Source organism: Hylobates moloch, unplaced genomic scaffold, assembly GCF_009828535.3.
Source record: "Hylobates moloch isolate HMO894 unplaced genomic scaffold, HMol_V3 SCAFFOLD_1, whole genome shotgun sequence".
NCBI classification, from domain to species: domain Eukaryota; kingdom Metazoa; phylum Chordata; class Mammalia; order Primates; family Hylobatidae; genus Hylobates; species Hylobates moloch.
In genome coordinates, this window is record NW_026652276.1 from 232,765,884 (window position 1) to 232,778,617 (window position 12,734).

The 12,734-nt window shown below is 48.5% G+C and overlaps 3 protein-coding genes across 14 annotated transcripts in view; 2 read left to right on the top strand and 1 right to left on the bottom strand.

Moving 5' to 3' along the window:
• The window catches only part of KMT2C (lysine methyltransferase 2C), a 312,192-nt gene extending 302,437 nt beyond the window's left edge, over nt 1-9,755 (bottom strand). For all 11 annotated transcript variants that reach the window (XM_058428262.1, XM_058428277.1, XM_058428284.1 and 8 more), the window contains exon 1: nt 9,544-9,755. The gene's annotated coding sequence lies outside the window, so the exon portion shown is untranslated. The remainder of the gene's footprint in view (nt 1-9,543) is intronic.
• LOC116814562 (fatty acid-binding protein 5-like) lies at nt 762-7,991 on the top strand. Of its 2 annotated transcripts, XM_032762293.2 has the most exons (3): nt 762-1,060; nt 2,091-2,256; nt 6,754-7,991. In XM_032762293.2, the coding sequence occupies exon 3, from the start codon at nt 6,979-6,981 to the stop codon at nt 7,384-7,386; it is 408 nt and encodes a 135-aa protein (XP_032618184.1). In that variant the 5' UTR covers nt 762-1,060; nt 2,091-2,256; nt 6,754-6,978; the 3' UTR covers nt 7,387-7,991. The 2 variants fall into 2 exon arrangements, with proteins under 2 accessions (XP_032618184.1, XP_058284285.1); XM_058428302.1 differs by lacking the exon at nt 2,091-2,256.
• On the top strand, nt 9,667-11,745 carry CCT8L2 (chaperonin containing TCP1 subunit 8 like 2). The gene has a single exon (XM_032753592.2). The coding sequence runs from the start codon at nt 9,947-9,949 to the stop codon at nt 11,609-11,611; it is 1,665 nt and encodes a 554-aa protein (XP_032609483.1). The 5' UTR covers nt 9,667-9,946; the 3' UTR covers nt 11,612-11,745.
• Nucleotides 11,746-12,734: the final 989 nt, after the last annotated feature.

Consider the following 12,734-nt stretch of genomic DNA (forward strand, 5'->3'; position numbering starts at 1 on the left):
CGGGGCCGGCGGGTGCGGGCGGGCGGGGCAGCCAGGCGGGCGGGCGGTGTGAGGGGCGCCGGCCCCCGGGGTCTCCGCCCGCGGCCCCTCCCCCGAGCCGCCCGCGGCGGGAGGAGAAAGGGGCCCGGCGCGGGGAGGGCGGGCTGCGGGGCCCGGCGGGGGCGGCGAGGGGGTCGCGCCCCCGGTCGGCCGCCCCTCCCCCGCGCGTCAGGCCCGTCAGGCCCGGGCGGCGGCGGCGAAGTTTTGACAGCTGCTCCAGTGGCGGCGCTGGGCGCCGGGCCGCGGCTCGCTCCTCACACTCGCTCTCTCACACACGCTCGCTCGCTCTCCCGGAGCAGGGGAGGAGGAAGTTTTGCGGGTGTGCGTGGACCCCACACACACGCCGCGCGACCGTGGCCGTCGCGCGAGGCCCGCGCCGGGGATCCCCCGGGGCGACCCGCACCACAGACCTCTCCAACTCGCAGCCGTCGCGCCCACACACCGCCGCCTCGACGGCCCCCGCCCGCTCCCCCACTCTCGGCCCCTCGCCCGCCCCCCGCGCGCCGCCGCTGCCACTCACGGGCCTCGCTCCGCGCATGCGCCGCTCCCGCCGCCCGCGGACGCGCCGCCGCCGCTGACCTCACCGCCCCTCCCCCTCCCCCGGGTTCCCTCCCCCTGTGACGCGGCGGCCGGGCCCAGCCGCGACTCCGGCTCCGGCTCCGGCTCCGGCTCGGGAGGGAGCCAAGCTGTGGACCCAGAGATCCGGGATCGGGATCGGGGGACTGCGGGCGAGGGCGGGAGGGAGCCGCGGACACACGCCGAGGCGGCCGCGGGAGCCCGGCGCAGCCCGGCGCGAGGAGCAACTGTGCGCCCGCACGGTGAGGGCAGCCCGGGCTTCGCTGGTTCTCGCCGAGGTCTTTCCTCGTAGCGCCCACACTACGGGGAGGAAAAGGAATGGAGTCAACTTCGTTCTAATCCAACGCCAGTTAGAGTTTCCTTATAACGTCATTTTTTTTTAATCCAGAAAAGGTTCATAAGGATGTAAGACGAAAAGAACGATGACAGCTCGAGAAATAAAACGGTTAGAGACAAAATAAGCCAATAAAAACCCAACCACTTGATTTTAACGTTCAGTGTGTTGTGATGAAGAGGCAAAAATCGAAGTATTTCTAAGCCACCTCTCATAATATGTAAAAATGGTAAAAAGAAAAATGGGGCTAGAATCCGCCTGAAAAATGCACTTTCTCAAGAAGGGCAGTTACAAATATGGGATTCTGGATTTCTCAGGCTAATACCTAACACTTGGACGATGATCTATTCTGTGCTTTCCATTCACTATCGATTAGTATATGGGAGTGAAAAAATTCTAGATTTGAATAGGGGGGAAATAGTAAGACCTATCAACCATTTGTGAAGGATTGGGGTAAAGTGTCATTTAATAAGCATCTACTTTGGGCCTGGCGTTAAAAGGCACACTCTCGTCTTGATTTCTTTTGATCTTCGCAATGTAGTTTTAGTGTAAGGTAAAAAAAAAAAAAAATAGGCTCCTTTTCCAGCGATGTTGTTTGCTTTCCCTTCTAGTAGCTAGGATGTTAACTTTAAACTGTCTTCTACTTGGGCAAAATATACACACTTTGATTCCCAGAGCCTATTCTAAATGAAAGCATAATTTTTTGAAATGGCTGAAATGAGGAATAAAGTCAGATAGTCATTTGAATACCTTCAGGGTTTAATCCCTGCTGGCTCTTTCAACTTTACTAAATTTATAACCAAAGGAAGTTTGGGACTCAGAAGGAGGCTGGCATGGTAAATGCAAACTATAAATTAAAAGTGCCTGACGATTACACATAGAAATACAACATATACATGACTAGTGATAAACATATGATGTGATCTAGTGAAAGTTTACTAAGTACAAATTTGAAAGCACCCTTTCTTTTTTTCATATTTTCAGCACATTGTACTTTAAATAACGTGTGCTTTCAAAACTGGATTACTGATCCAAATGTTTAGCTGTGTTCCATACTGAAATTATAATAGGCACTTCCACTGTGAGTTTCACATGCACAAAATTATACATCAGAATAATTTACTTCGATATGCTTCTCCAGCACTTCCGAGAACTTAAGTGTCAGTGGATACAAATTGCAAGTCACTCCTGCTGGAGAGTTCACAAGAAACGAAGGGTACTAAGAGCAGAAAAGTGAGCCGAGTGAATGGAAGGGTAGAAACAGACGTTTGTGCAGGGATGCTTCTGGATAGATGAAGATGATGCAGGTAAGTAAACTCAGCCTGAAATCTGCATTCCTTTGGCCACTATGAGCAGGGAGTTGGGATCTGTTTTAAGAGAACTGATAGCAGTATCCTTGGCACGAAGTTATCATGAGCAGAGCAAATCAAATATTACCCAGGATGCTGAGGAAGGATTCAAGGAATACTTATTCAACATAAATAAAGGTTTTTCAGAGGTTTTTCCATCTCAGTCATCCAAATTACACAGCTCTGAGACCACAGTGGCAAAAATCTAGGAGGCAGGGAGCTGAGGTCCTTCAAAATTATGAAAGCAAAAAGGCAGGAGCATCTGGAAATAGTACCAAATACAATAGAAAAATATTAGAATGTGTACTTTCTAATAAGTATACATGTTAAATATGGGATTTTAAATTTAGGTAGATGTATACTAACCTGTTAACCAATCATCTGCAAAGGGTTGAATTACAAGGGACTTTTACTGTCTAAAATATTTGAATATTTCAAAGCACATGTAGTAATCATTTAATCATATATAGATATATATATATATGGTTTTTAATGGGGAGGGAATGAGCATTGTTATCTGTGACAAAGAAAAACCAACATCTCAGGAAAATATAGGCAAGAAAGATTCTCAAAGCGTCTAGCAAACAAGTGACAGTGAATAAAAATTCATAGTCCAATATTCATTCTTACTAATTGAAGGCCTATAAAATGTCATTGATATTGTCTTTATTTAGAATGCACGGGTTCACTACTAAATGTTGTCTCTCTTGTTTTCCCATAAATTCCTCAGGGCTTTTTAGGAAACAAACTTTCACAGTTATAGAAGGACCACTGAAAGCTTAAATTTTAGATCTTAGAATTTTTGTGTTCATATTGTTATTATTAAAGTTGCACTGTAGGCTGGGCACCGTGGCTCATGCCTGTAATCCTAGCACTTTGGAAGGCCAAGGCGGGTGGATCACTTGAGCTCAGGAGTTCGAGACCAGCCTGGGCAACATAATGAGACCTCTGTCTCTACAAAAAAATACCAAAGAAAATTAACCAGGCCTGGCTGGGCGCGGTGGCTCACGCCTGTAATCCCAGCACTTTTGGAGGCTGAGGAGGGCAGATCACTTGAGGTCAGGAGATCGAGACTATCCTGGCTAACATGGTGAAACCCCGTCTCTACTAAAAATGTAAAAAATTAGCCGGGCGTGGTGGCGGGCACCTGTAGTCCCAGCTACTCGGGAGGCTGAGGCAGGAGAATGGCGTGAACCGGGGAGGCGGAGCTTGCAGTGAGCTGAGATCGCGCTACTGCATTCCAGCCTGGGCAACAGAGCGACACTCCGTCTAAAAAAAAAGAAAGAAAGAAAATTAACCAGGTCTGGTGGCACATGCTTGTAGCCCCAGCTACTTGGGAGGCTGAAGTGGGAGACAGTCTCGCTCTGTCACCTAGGCTAGAGTGCAGTGATGTGATCTCAGCTCACTGTAACCTCCACCTCACATTTGCCAGGCACGGTGGCTCACGCCTGTAGTCCCAGCACTTTGGGAGGCCAAGGTAGGCGGATCACCTGAGGTCAGGAGTTTGAGACCAGCCTGGCCAACATGGTGAACCCCCATCTCTACTAAAAATACAAAAATTAGCGTGGCATGGTGGCATGCACCTGTAATCCCTGCTACTCTGGAGGCTGAGACAGGAGAATTGCTTGAACCCAGGAGGCGGAGGTTGCACTGAGTCGAGATCACACCATTGCACTCTAGCCTGGGCAACAAGAGTGGAACTCCGCCTCAAAAAAAAAAAATTCATATTGCTATATAAGTTATTTCAGTAATGTATATCATGTACCTGTTTAGTGGAAAAGTTAAAGGAAGAAACCAGGAAGGAAACAAACAGAACAGTCATCTTCAAAAGTAATTTGTGTTTAAGAATGTGAGGCTTAAGTAGATGTTTTGCAGTACATTTTATATGGATACGAATCTTGCCCTCTAGGGGTCTATACTTTAAGCCTGGCAGTAGTAGTTAACAAGGATAAACACAAAAGGACAAGTAGGCAACTAGAAAATAAACATGGAGGCCAGGCACGGTGGCTCATGCCTGTAATCCCAGCATTTTGGGAGGCCGAGGTGGGAGGATCACGAGGTCAGGAGTTCGAGACCAGCCTAGCCAATATGGTGAAACCCTGTCTCTGTTAAAAATATAAAAACTAGCCGGGCGTGGTGGTGCACACCTGTAGTCCCAGCTACTCAGGAGGCGGAGGGTGCAGTGAGCCGAGATTGTACCAGTGCACTCCAGCCTGGGCAATAGAGGCAGACACCACCTCAAGAAAAAAAGAGAGAAAGAAAAGAAACATGGAAAAAGATACAAATAGAAAGATTAAATATTTACATCCATTGTGTACAAGATCATAGTTTTAAAAGAAATGCATCTGTGGATTCAGGGGGAAGGGCAGCAGTGGGAGAAGTCATAGCAGACAACCATATCTATTCAGAAGAGGGTGACAGAACACATTCTACTGGCAAGTATCATAAACTAGAAATTTTCAGTCCAGGCAAGGTGGTTTACACCTGTAATCCCAGCACTTTGGGAGGCCGAGGCAGTTACATCACTTGAGGTCAGGAGTTCGAGACCAGTCTGACCAACATGGTGAAACCTCACCTCTACTAAAAATACAAAATTAGCCAGGCGTAGTGGCAGGCACCCGTAATCCCGGCTACTCTGGAGGCTGAAGCAGGAGAATTGCTTGAACCAGGGAGGCGGAGGTTGCAGTGAGCCAGGATCATGCCACTGCACTCCAGCCTGGGCGACAGAGTAAGACACTGTCTCAAAAAAAGAAAGAGAGAGAGAGAGAGAGAGAGAGAGAAAGGAAGGAAGGAAGGAAAGAAGGAAGGAAGGAAAGAAGGAAGGAAGGAAAGAGAAAGAAGGAAGGAAGGAAAGAAGGAAGGAAGGAAAGAGAAAGAAGGAAGGAAGGACGGAAGGAAGGAAGGAAGAAAGGAAAGAAAGAAAGAAAAGAAGGAAAGAAAGAAAGAAGAGAAGAGAAGAGAAAAAAAAGAAAAGAAAAGAAAAAAGAAAGAAGTGAATGAATGGAATAGACAGCCCTATTTATCACCCTGCAGGCTGAAGCCTAAATTCCTTGGCTTGACTCACTAGGTCCTGGAGAGCCGCTGCTACCCTCTGGCGAACGTGCTTATCTCTTCCCCAGCTTTCCTTCTCACCTGACCACCAGTTTTCAGAACTCCTTCCGGTGGGCTACAAACCACCAGGCTGTCCCATCGCCCTTCCCCTTTCCACGAGGCCAGTTCCTACTTTTTCTTCGGCTCTCCCTTTAGACCTCTGCCCTCTGTGAGAATGGCTGTGTCCCCCTAAATGCTTCTGCCAATCTCGTGCTTTCCCCACTCACAGCTCTCATTGCCTGTAATGAAAGTGCCCAGATAAATGTGTGTATCGTCCCTAAACCCAGCGGAGATGGCAGTAGTTATCTGCCTTATTTCCTCTATTCAACAGCAGCTCAGTGAACAGTTGTAGAGTAACTGAAATGAATATGAAAATATAGGTTAGGTGTTAGAAAAAGAGCTAAGAGGATCCTTTATAGGAGTGTTTATTTTATTTTATTATATTTTATTTTATTTTATTTTTTGAGACAGGGTCTCACTCTGTCACCCAGGCTAGAGTGCAATGGCACAATCTCAGCTCACTGCAACTTCCACCTTCAGGGCTCAAGCAATCCTCCCACCTCAGCCTCCCAAGTAGCTGACTGCAGGCACGCACCACCACGGCCGGCTATTGTTTTGTATTTTTAGTAGAGACAGGGGTCTTGTCATATTGCCCAAGCTGGTCTTGAATGCCTGAACTCCACCTGGCTCAGGCCTCCCAAAGTGCTGAGATTATAGGCTTGAGCCACGGCCACTGGCCAGTAGTGTTTATTTTATTTATTTATTTATTTTTATTATGTATTTATTTATTTTTTGAGACTGAGTCTCACTCTATGGCCCAGGCTGGAGTATAGTGGCACAATCTCGGCTCACTGCAATGTCCACCTCCCAGGTTCAAGAGATTCTTGTGCCTTAGCCTCCCGAGTAGCTGGGATAACAGGCACCTACCATCACACCTGCCTAATGTGTTTATTTATTTATTTATTTATTTTTTGAGTTGGAGTCTCGCTCTGTTGCCCAGGCTGGAGTGCAGTGGCACAATCTCGGCTCACTGCAACCTCCGCCTCCCAGGTTCACGCCATTCTCCTGCCTCAGCCTCCCGAGTAGCTGGGACTACAGGTGCCCGCCTCCACGCCCGGCTAATTTTTTGTATTTTTAGTAGAAACGGGGTTTCACCATGTTAGCCAAGATGGTCTCAATCTCCTGACCTTGTGATCCACCCGCCTCAGCCTCCCGAAGTGCTGGGATTACAGGTGTGAGCCACCGCGCCCGGCCAATGTGTTTATGTTTTTAAAAAGGAAACTGTATCTTTAGAGAAAATGTATACATGCATACTTTGCTACATTTTTGTTGATTGTTACATTTTACATTTCTATAACAATACAGGCAAGTCATCTTTGCGCTCATAACCACATCTTTTATGGAACATCAAGCCTACTCTGAGGTACAGGCTTTCAGAAGCCTGAATTTGGAGTCTCCAGGATCAAAAGTGCTCAAAATAATCATTCATGGTTCTCAGACCAAATAAGATCTCCTTAGAAACATTTCTCAACAGCATGCTGCCACACCGACTCAGACCCCACTCTGCACGCCAGCCCGCCCGCACCCACCATGGCCACAGTTCAGCAGCTGGAAGGAAGATGGTGCCTGGTGGACAGCAAAGACTTTGATGAATACATGAAGGAGCTAGGAGTGGGAATAGCTTTGCGAAAAATGGGCGCAATGGCCAAGCCAGATTGTATCATCACTTGTGATGGCAAAAACCTCACCATAAAAACTGAGAGCACTTTGAAAACAACACAGTTTTCTTGTACCCTGGGAGAGAAGTTTGAAGAAACCACAGCTGATGGCAGAAAAACGCAGACTGTCTGCAACTTTACAGATGGTGCATTGGTTCAGCATCAGGAGTGGGATGGGAAGGAAAGCACAATAACAAGAAAATTGAAAGATGGGAAATTAGTGGTGGAGTGTGTCATGAACAATGTCACCTGTACTCGGATCTATGAAAAAGTAGAATAAAAATTCCATCATCAGTTTGGACAGGAGTTAACTAAGAGAATGACCAAGCTCAGTTCAGTGAGCAAATCTCCATACTGTTTCTTTTTTTTTTTCATTACTGTGTTCAATTATCTTTATCACAAACATTTTACATGAAGCTATTTCAAAGTGTGTTGGATTAATTAGGATCATCCCTTTGGTTAATAAATAAATGTGTTTCTGCTAAAAAAAAAAAAAAAAAAAAAAATTTCTCAGGCCAGGCACGGTGGCTCACAGACTAGGCACAGTGGCACACGCCGCTAATCCCAGCACTTTTGGGAGGCCGAGGTGGGTGGATCCCCTGAGGTCAGGAGTTTGAGACCAGCCTGACTAACATGGAGAAACCCCGTCCCTACTAAAAATACAAAATTAGCCGGGCATGGTGGCACACGGCTACTCAGTCCCAGCTACTCAGGAGGCTGAGGCAAGAGAATTGCTTGAACCCAGGAGGCAGAGGCTGCGGTGAGCCAAGGGTGAGCCGAGATCCCGCCATTGTACTCCAGCCTGGGCGACAAGAGCAAAACTCTGAAACTCCATGTCCAAAAAGAAAAAAAAAACATTTCTCTGAGCCAAGATAATGTTGAGGAGGAAATGATTACAGAATAGCATATATGTATCATAATCATGTAAAATGGTGTAAATCTATAATTATGTATGCATACAATATGTGCAAAGTAGTAATATTCGTCAGGTTGTAAACAATGGTTATCTCTGGACTAGGATTCCAAATGACCTTTCCCCCTCTTTTTTTTTTTTTTTTTTTTTTTTTTTGAGGCAAGTCTCACTCTGTTGCCCTGGCTGGAATGCAGTGGTGCAATCATGGCTCACTGAAGCCTCAACCTCCTGAGCTTAAGCAATCCTCCCGCCTCAGCCTCCCAAAGTGCAGGGATTACATGCATGAGCCACCACGCCCAGACTAAATATGTGTTAAACTAAAGCAGAAGCATCATTACCCAAGTAGGATCTATAGGAGGAAAGAGGAGACGAGTGAGGAAAAGAGAGAGAATGAAAAAAAGAGACTTAAATTGTAAGCATTGAAGGTTAGGATGGGAAGGCAATTCGCATTTAAACCTCAGGGCCCCATTTAGGCTTCTACCTCCCTGACCACAGGGAGGCTGGTTGCTTTTCACCCCTCTGGGTTCACTTCTATTTGTCTGTGAGCTGTCAGCATCTTTCCCCCCTTGTCTTACCCTGCCTCTGCCAGGGAGGCAAAGTTGGGAGTCGTGGCACAGGCATGCACTCTGTGCAGCCTCCCACATCTGCACCCTGAAAGACCAACAGACACCCTGAGAAACCTGATACACAAGCACAAACTGATGATACCCAAAAAGGCAAAGGCAGACAGATAGCAAAACATGGCTAATATTACACAGTACTGCAAGAGAAAGTAACACCAAAACAAAACAAAACACAGACATCATCTCTCAGTTCCTTCTCAAATAAAAAAAAAAGGGCCAGGTGCAATGGCTTACACCTGTAATCCCAGCACTTTTGGAGGCCGAGGTGGGCGGATCACTTGAGGCCAGGAGTTCGAGACCAGCCTGGCCAACCATGGCCAACATGGTGAAAACCCCCATCTCTACTAAAAATACAAAAAATTAGCCGGGCGTGGAGGCTGGCGCCTGTAATCCCAGCTACTGGGAGGCTGAGGCAGGAGAATTGCTTGAACCTGGGAGGCAGAGGTTGCAGTGAGCTAAGATTGTACCACTGCACTCCAGCCTGGGCAACAGAGTGCGACTCTGTCTCAAAAAAAAAAACAAAAAACAACAAACCACCAGAAAAAGGGGTGGGTGGGTGTGGTGGTGGTGGCTCACACCTGTAGTCCTAGCCCTTTGGGAGGCCAAGGTGGAAGGCTCTCTTGAGGCTAGGAATTCGAGACCTGCCTGGACAACATACAGAAACCCTGTCTCTACAAAAAATTAAAAAACTAGCTAGGTGTGGTGGTGTGCACCTCTAGTCCCAGGTACTTGGGAGGCTGAACAGGAGGACTGCTTGAGACCAGGGAGTTGGGCCTGCAGTGAACCATGGTCATGCCCCTGCACTCCACACAGGGTGAAGTCGGTAGTTTTTCACTTGATCTCCTCCTCATTGTCTCTAATGTTTAAACAAGTCTCAGACCTGGGGCAGAGGTGCATGTACCTCCGTTGCTGGACAAGGCCTGACTTTCACCTGCTGGTAGGGCCTCCTCAGTTCTAACCAGCCTTCTGTGACCTCATTCTCTATCCTGGTTCCATTTCCACTTTGTGACTTCATCAGTTAAAGATCCCATTTCAGCCACCAAGGTTGAGAGGCCCCAAGACCCAGTTCCTTTACAGAATTAACCCTGGGGTGGCTTTAGGACTGGGCTCTTTGGAGCTCATCCTTGGACCCACAGTGGAGCGCTGGTCCGTGCTGACGTCTTCAGATACCAATCAATGGGCATTTGGCTCCTTGCTTCCACTGACCTCTTGAGTACTTTCAACGATCGGTGTCAAGGGTGTCCCTGCTGCTGTTTCTAGAGCCTCTCTGCAACCCACAGTGGCCTCTTCTCTCTCTGCGGGCCATGGACAGCACAGTCCCTTCAGCCCTGGAGCTGCCCCAGCGGCTGGCACTGAACCCAAGGGAGAGCCCGAGGAGTCCAGAAGAGGAGGAGCCCCACCTGCTGAGCAGCTTGGCTGCAGTCCAGACCCTGGCCAGTGTCATCCGGCCTTGCTATGGACCCCACGGCCGGCAGAAGTTCCTGGTGACCATGAAAGGAGAAACAGTGTGCACAGGATGTGCCACTGCCATCCTCAGGGCCCTGGAGCTGGAGCACCCAGCGGCATGGCTCCTCCGGGAAGCAGCCCAAACCCAGGCAGAGAATAGTGGGGACGGCACAGCCTTTGTGGTTCTGCTGACGGAAGCCTTGCTGGAACAGGCAGAGCAGCTGCTGAAGGCCGGCCTGCCTCGCCCGCAGCTCCGGGAGGCCTATGCCACAGCCACTGCAGAGGTCCTGGCCACACTGCCCTCCCTGGCCATCCAATCTCTGGGGCCTTTGGAAGATCCGTCCTGGGCCCTCCATTCTGTGATGAATACCCACACCCTGTCCCCCATGGACCACTTGACCAAGCTGGTGGCCCACGCCTGCTGGACTATCAAGGAGCTAGACGGCAGCTTCAAGCCTGAGCGTGTTGGGGTGTGCGTGCTGCACGGGGGGACACTGGAGGATTCCTGCCTCCTCCCGGGGTTAGCAATATCTGGGAAGCTCTGTGGGCAAATGGCCACAGTGTTAAGTGGTGCCAGGGTGGCTCTCTTTGCTTGCCCCTTTGGTCCTGCCCATCCAAATGCACCAGCAACAGCCCGTCTTTCTAGTCCTGCTGATCTAGCCCAATTTAGTAAAGGAAGCGACCAATTACTAGAAAAGCAAGTAGGCCAGCTGGCAGCCGCAGGAATTAATGTGGCAGTGGTGTTGGGGGAGGTCGACGAGGAGACCCTCACATTGGCGGACAAGTATGGCATCGTGGTGATTCAAGCTAGGTCTCGGATGGAGATCATTTACCTGAGTGAGGTGTTGGACACACCTCTCCTGCCTCGTCTGCTCCCTCCCCAGAAGCCAGGCAAGTGCCAGAGGGTTTACAGGCAGGAGCTGGGAGATGGTTTGGCTGTGGTATTTGAATGGGAATGTACAGGCACACCTGCCCTCACCGTGGTCCTCAGGGGAGCCACCACCCAGGGGCTGCGGAGTGCAGAGCAAGCCGTCTACCATGGCATTGATGCCTATTTCCAGCTATGTCAAGATCCCAGACTGATTCCAGGAGCTGGGGCCACAGAAATGGCTTTGGCAAAAATGCTTTCTGATAAAGGAAGCAGATTGGAAGGGCCCAATGGGCCTGCATTCCTAGCATTTGCCCGGGCCCTGAAGTATCTTCCTAAAACCTTGGCAGAGAATGCAGGCTTAGCTGTCTCAGATGTGGTGGCAGAAATGAGTGGAGTGCACCAAGGTGGGAACCTCCTAATGGGGGTGGGAGCTGAAGGGATAATAAATGTGGCCCAGGAAGGGGTGTGGGACACCCTAATAGTCAAAGCCCAAGGATTTCGAGCAGTGGCTGAGGTGGTGCTGCAGCTCGTGACTGTAGATGAAATCGTAGTGGCCAAGAAAAGTCCCACACATCAGCAGATCTGGAATCCTGACTCTAAGAAGACAAAGAAACGCCCACCTCCTGTGGAAAAAAAAAAATCCTTGGAATGAATAACTAGTGATACCCTCAATAAAACAGAGATTGCCAAGAAGGGAAAAACCACCCCAAAAATGAATGTTTGCCTTTATTCCATGTTTGGTACTTGATTCAGTTTCTTTAAATAAAAACATGAAGGAACATAAAATTTCTTTTCATGTGCTTGGTTCCTTTCCAGTTCTCAACTTTTTTTTTTTTTTTTTTGAGAGATGGAGTCTTGCTCTGTTGCCCAGGCTGGTGTGCACTGGCGCCCTCTTGGCTCACTGCAACCTCCACCTCCCAGGTTCAAGTGATTCTCCTGCCTCAGCCTCCCAAATAGCTGGGACTATAGGTGTGTGCCACCACTCCCAGCTATTTTTTGTATTTTTAGTAGAGACGGGGTTTCACCATATTGGCCAGGCTGGTCTCGAACTCCTGACCTCGTGATCCTCCCGCCTCAGCCTCCCAAAGTGCTGGGATTACAGGTAAGAGCCACCGTGCCCGGCCAGTTCTTGACCTTTTCATTTTCTGTTTCTCTCTATCAGATTCTCTTCCTTTCCTATGATAAGAGCAGGATTCAATTCTATTAAGATTTTTAAACTGAGTACCTATGTGGGCTTTGGGCATGCAAAACACAGTGCAGCAATCTCTTCCCAACTATTTGAGCATTCCCTGCATGATATTCTGATATATATCGACTTATGTCTAGATGTCACTTTAGGAGTCTGAAAACATCAGTTGCAGCTTACGAGAGTGGTCATTCCTTCCCGTTGTGGTTATTTGAAAAAAAAGAAGGGACTATCATCTTAAAGCACACAGAGAGACAGCAGGAAAAGTTGCTGCTGTGGTGGCAGGCAGAAATTTAACTTAAAAAAAAAATCCTTGCCTGGCACAGTGGCTCATGCCTATAATTCCTGCACTTTGGGAGGCTGAGACAGGAAGACCGCTTGAGTCCAGGAGTTCAAGACCAGCCTGGACAACATAGTGAGACCCTGTCTCTACAAAAATAAAAATTTAAAAAATTAGCCAGGTGTGGGCTGGGCGTGGTGGCTCAAGCCTTTAATCCCAGCACTTTGGGAGCCCAAGGTGGGCGCCTCACCTGAGGTCAGGAGTCAAGACCAGCCTGACCAACATGGAGAAACCCCATCTCTACTAAAA

Coding starts and splice junctions, on each gene's coding strand:
- LOC116814562 (XM_032762293.2), top strand. CDS start 6,979: ATGGCCACAGTTCAGCAGCTGGAAGGAAGATGGTGCCTGGTGGACAGC.
- CCT8L2 (XM_032753592.2), top strand. CDS start 9,947: ATGGACAGCACAGTCCCTTCAGCCCTGGAGCTGCCCCAGCGGCTGGCA.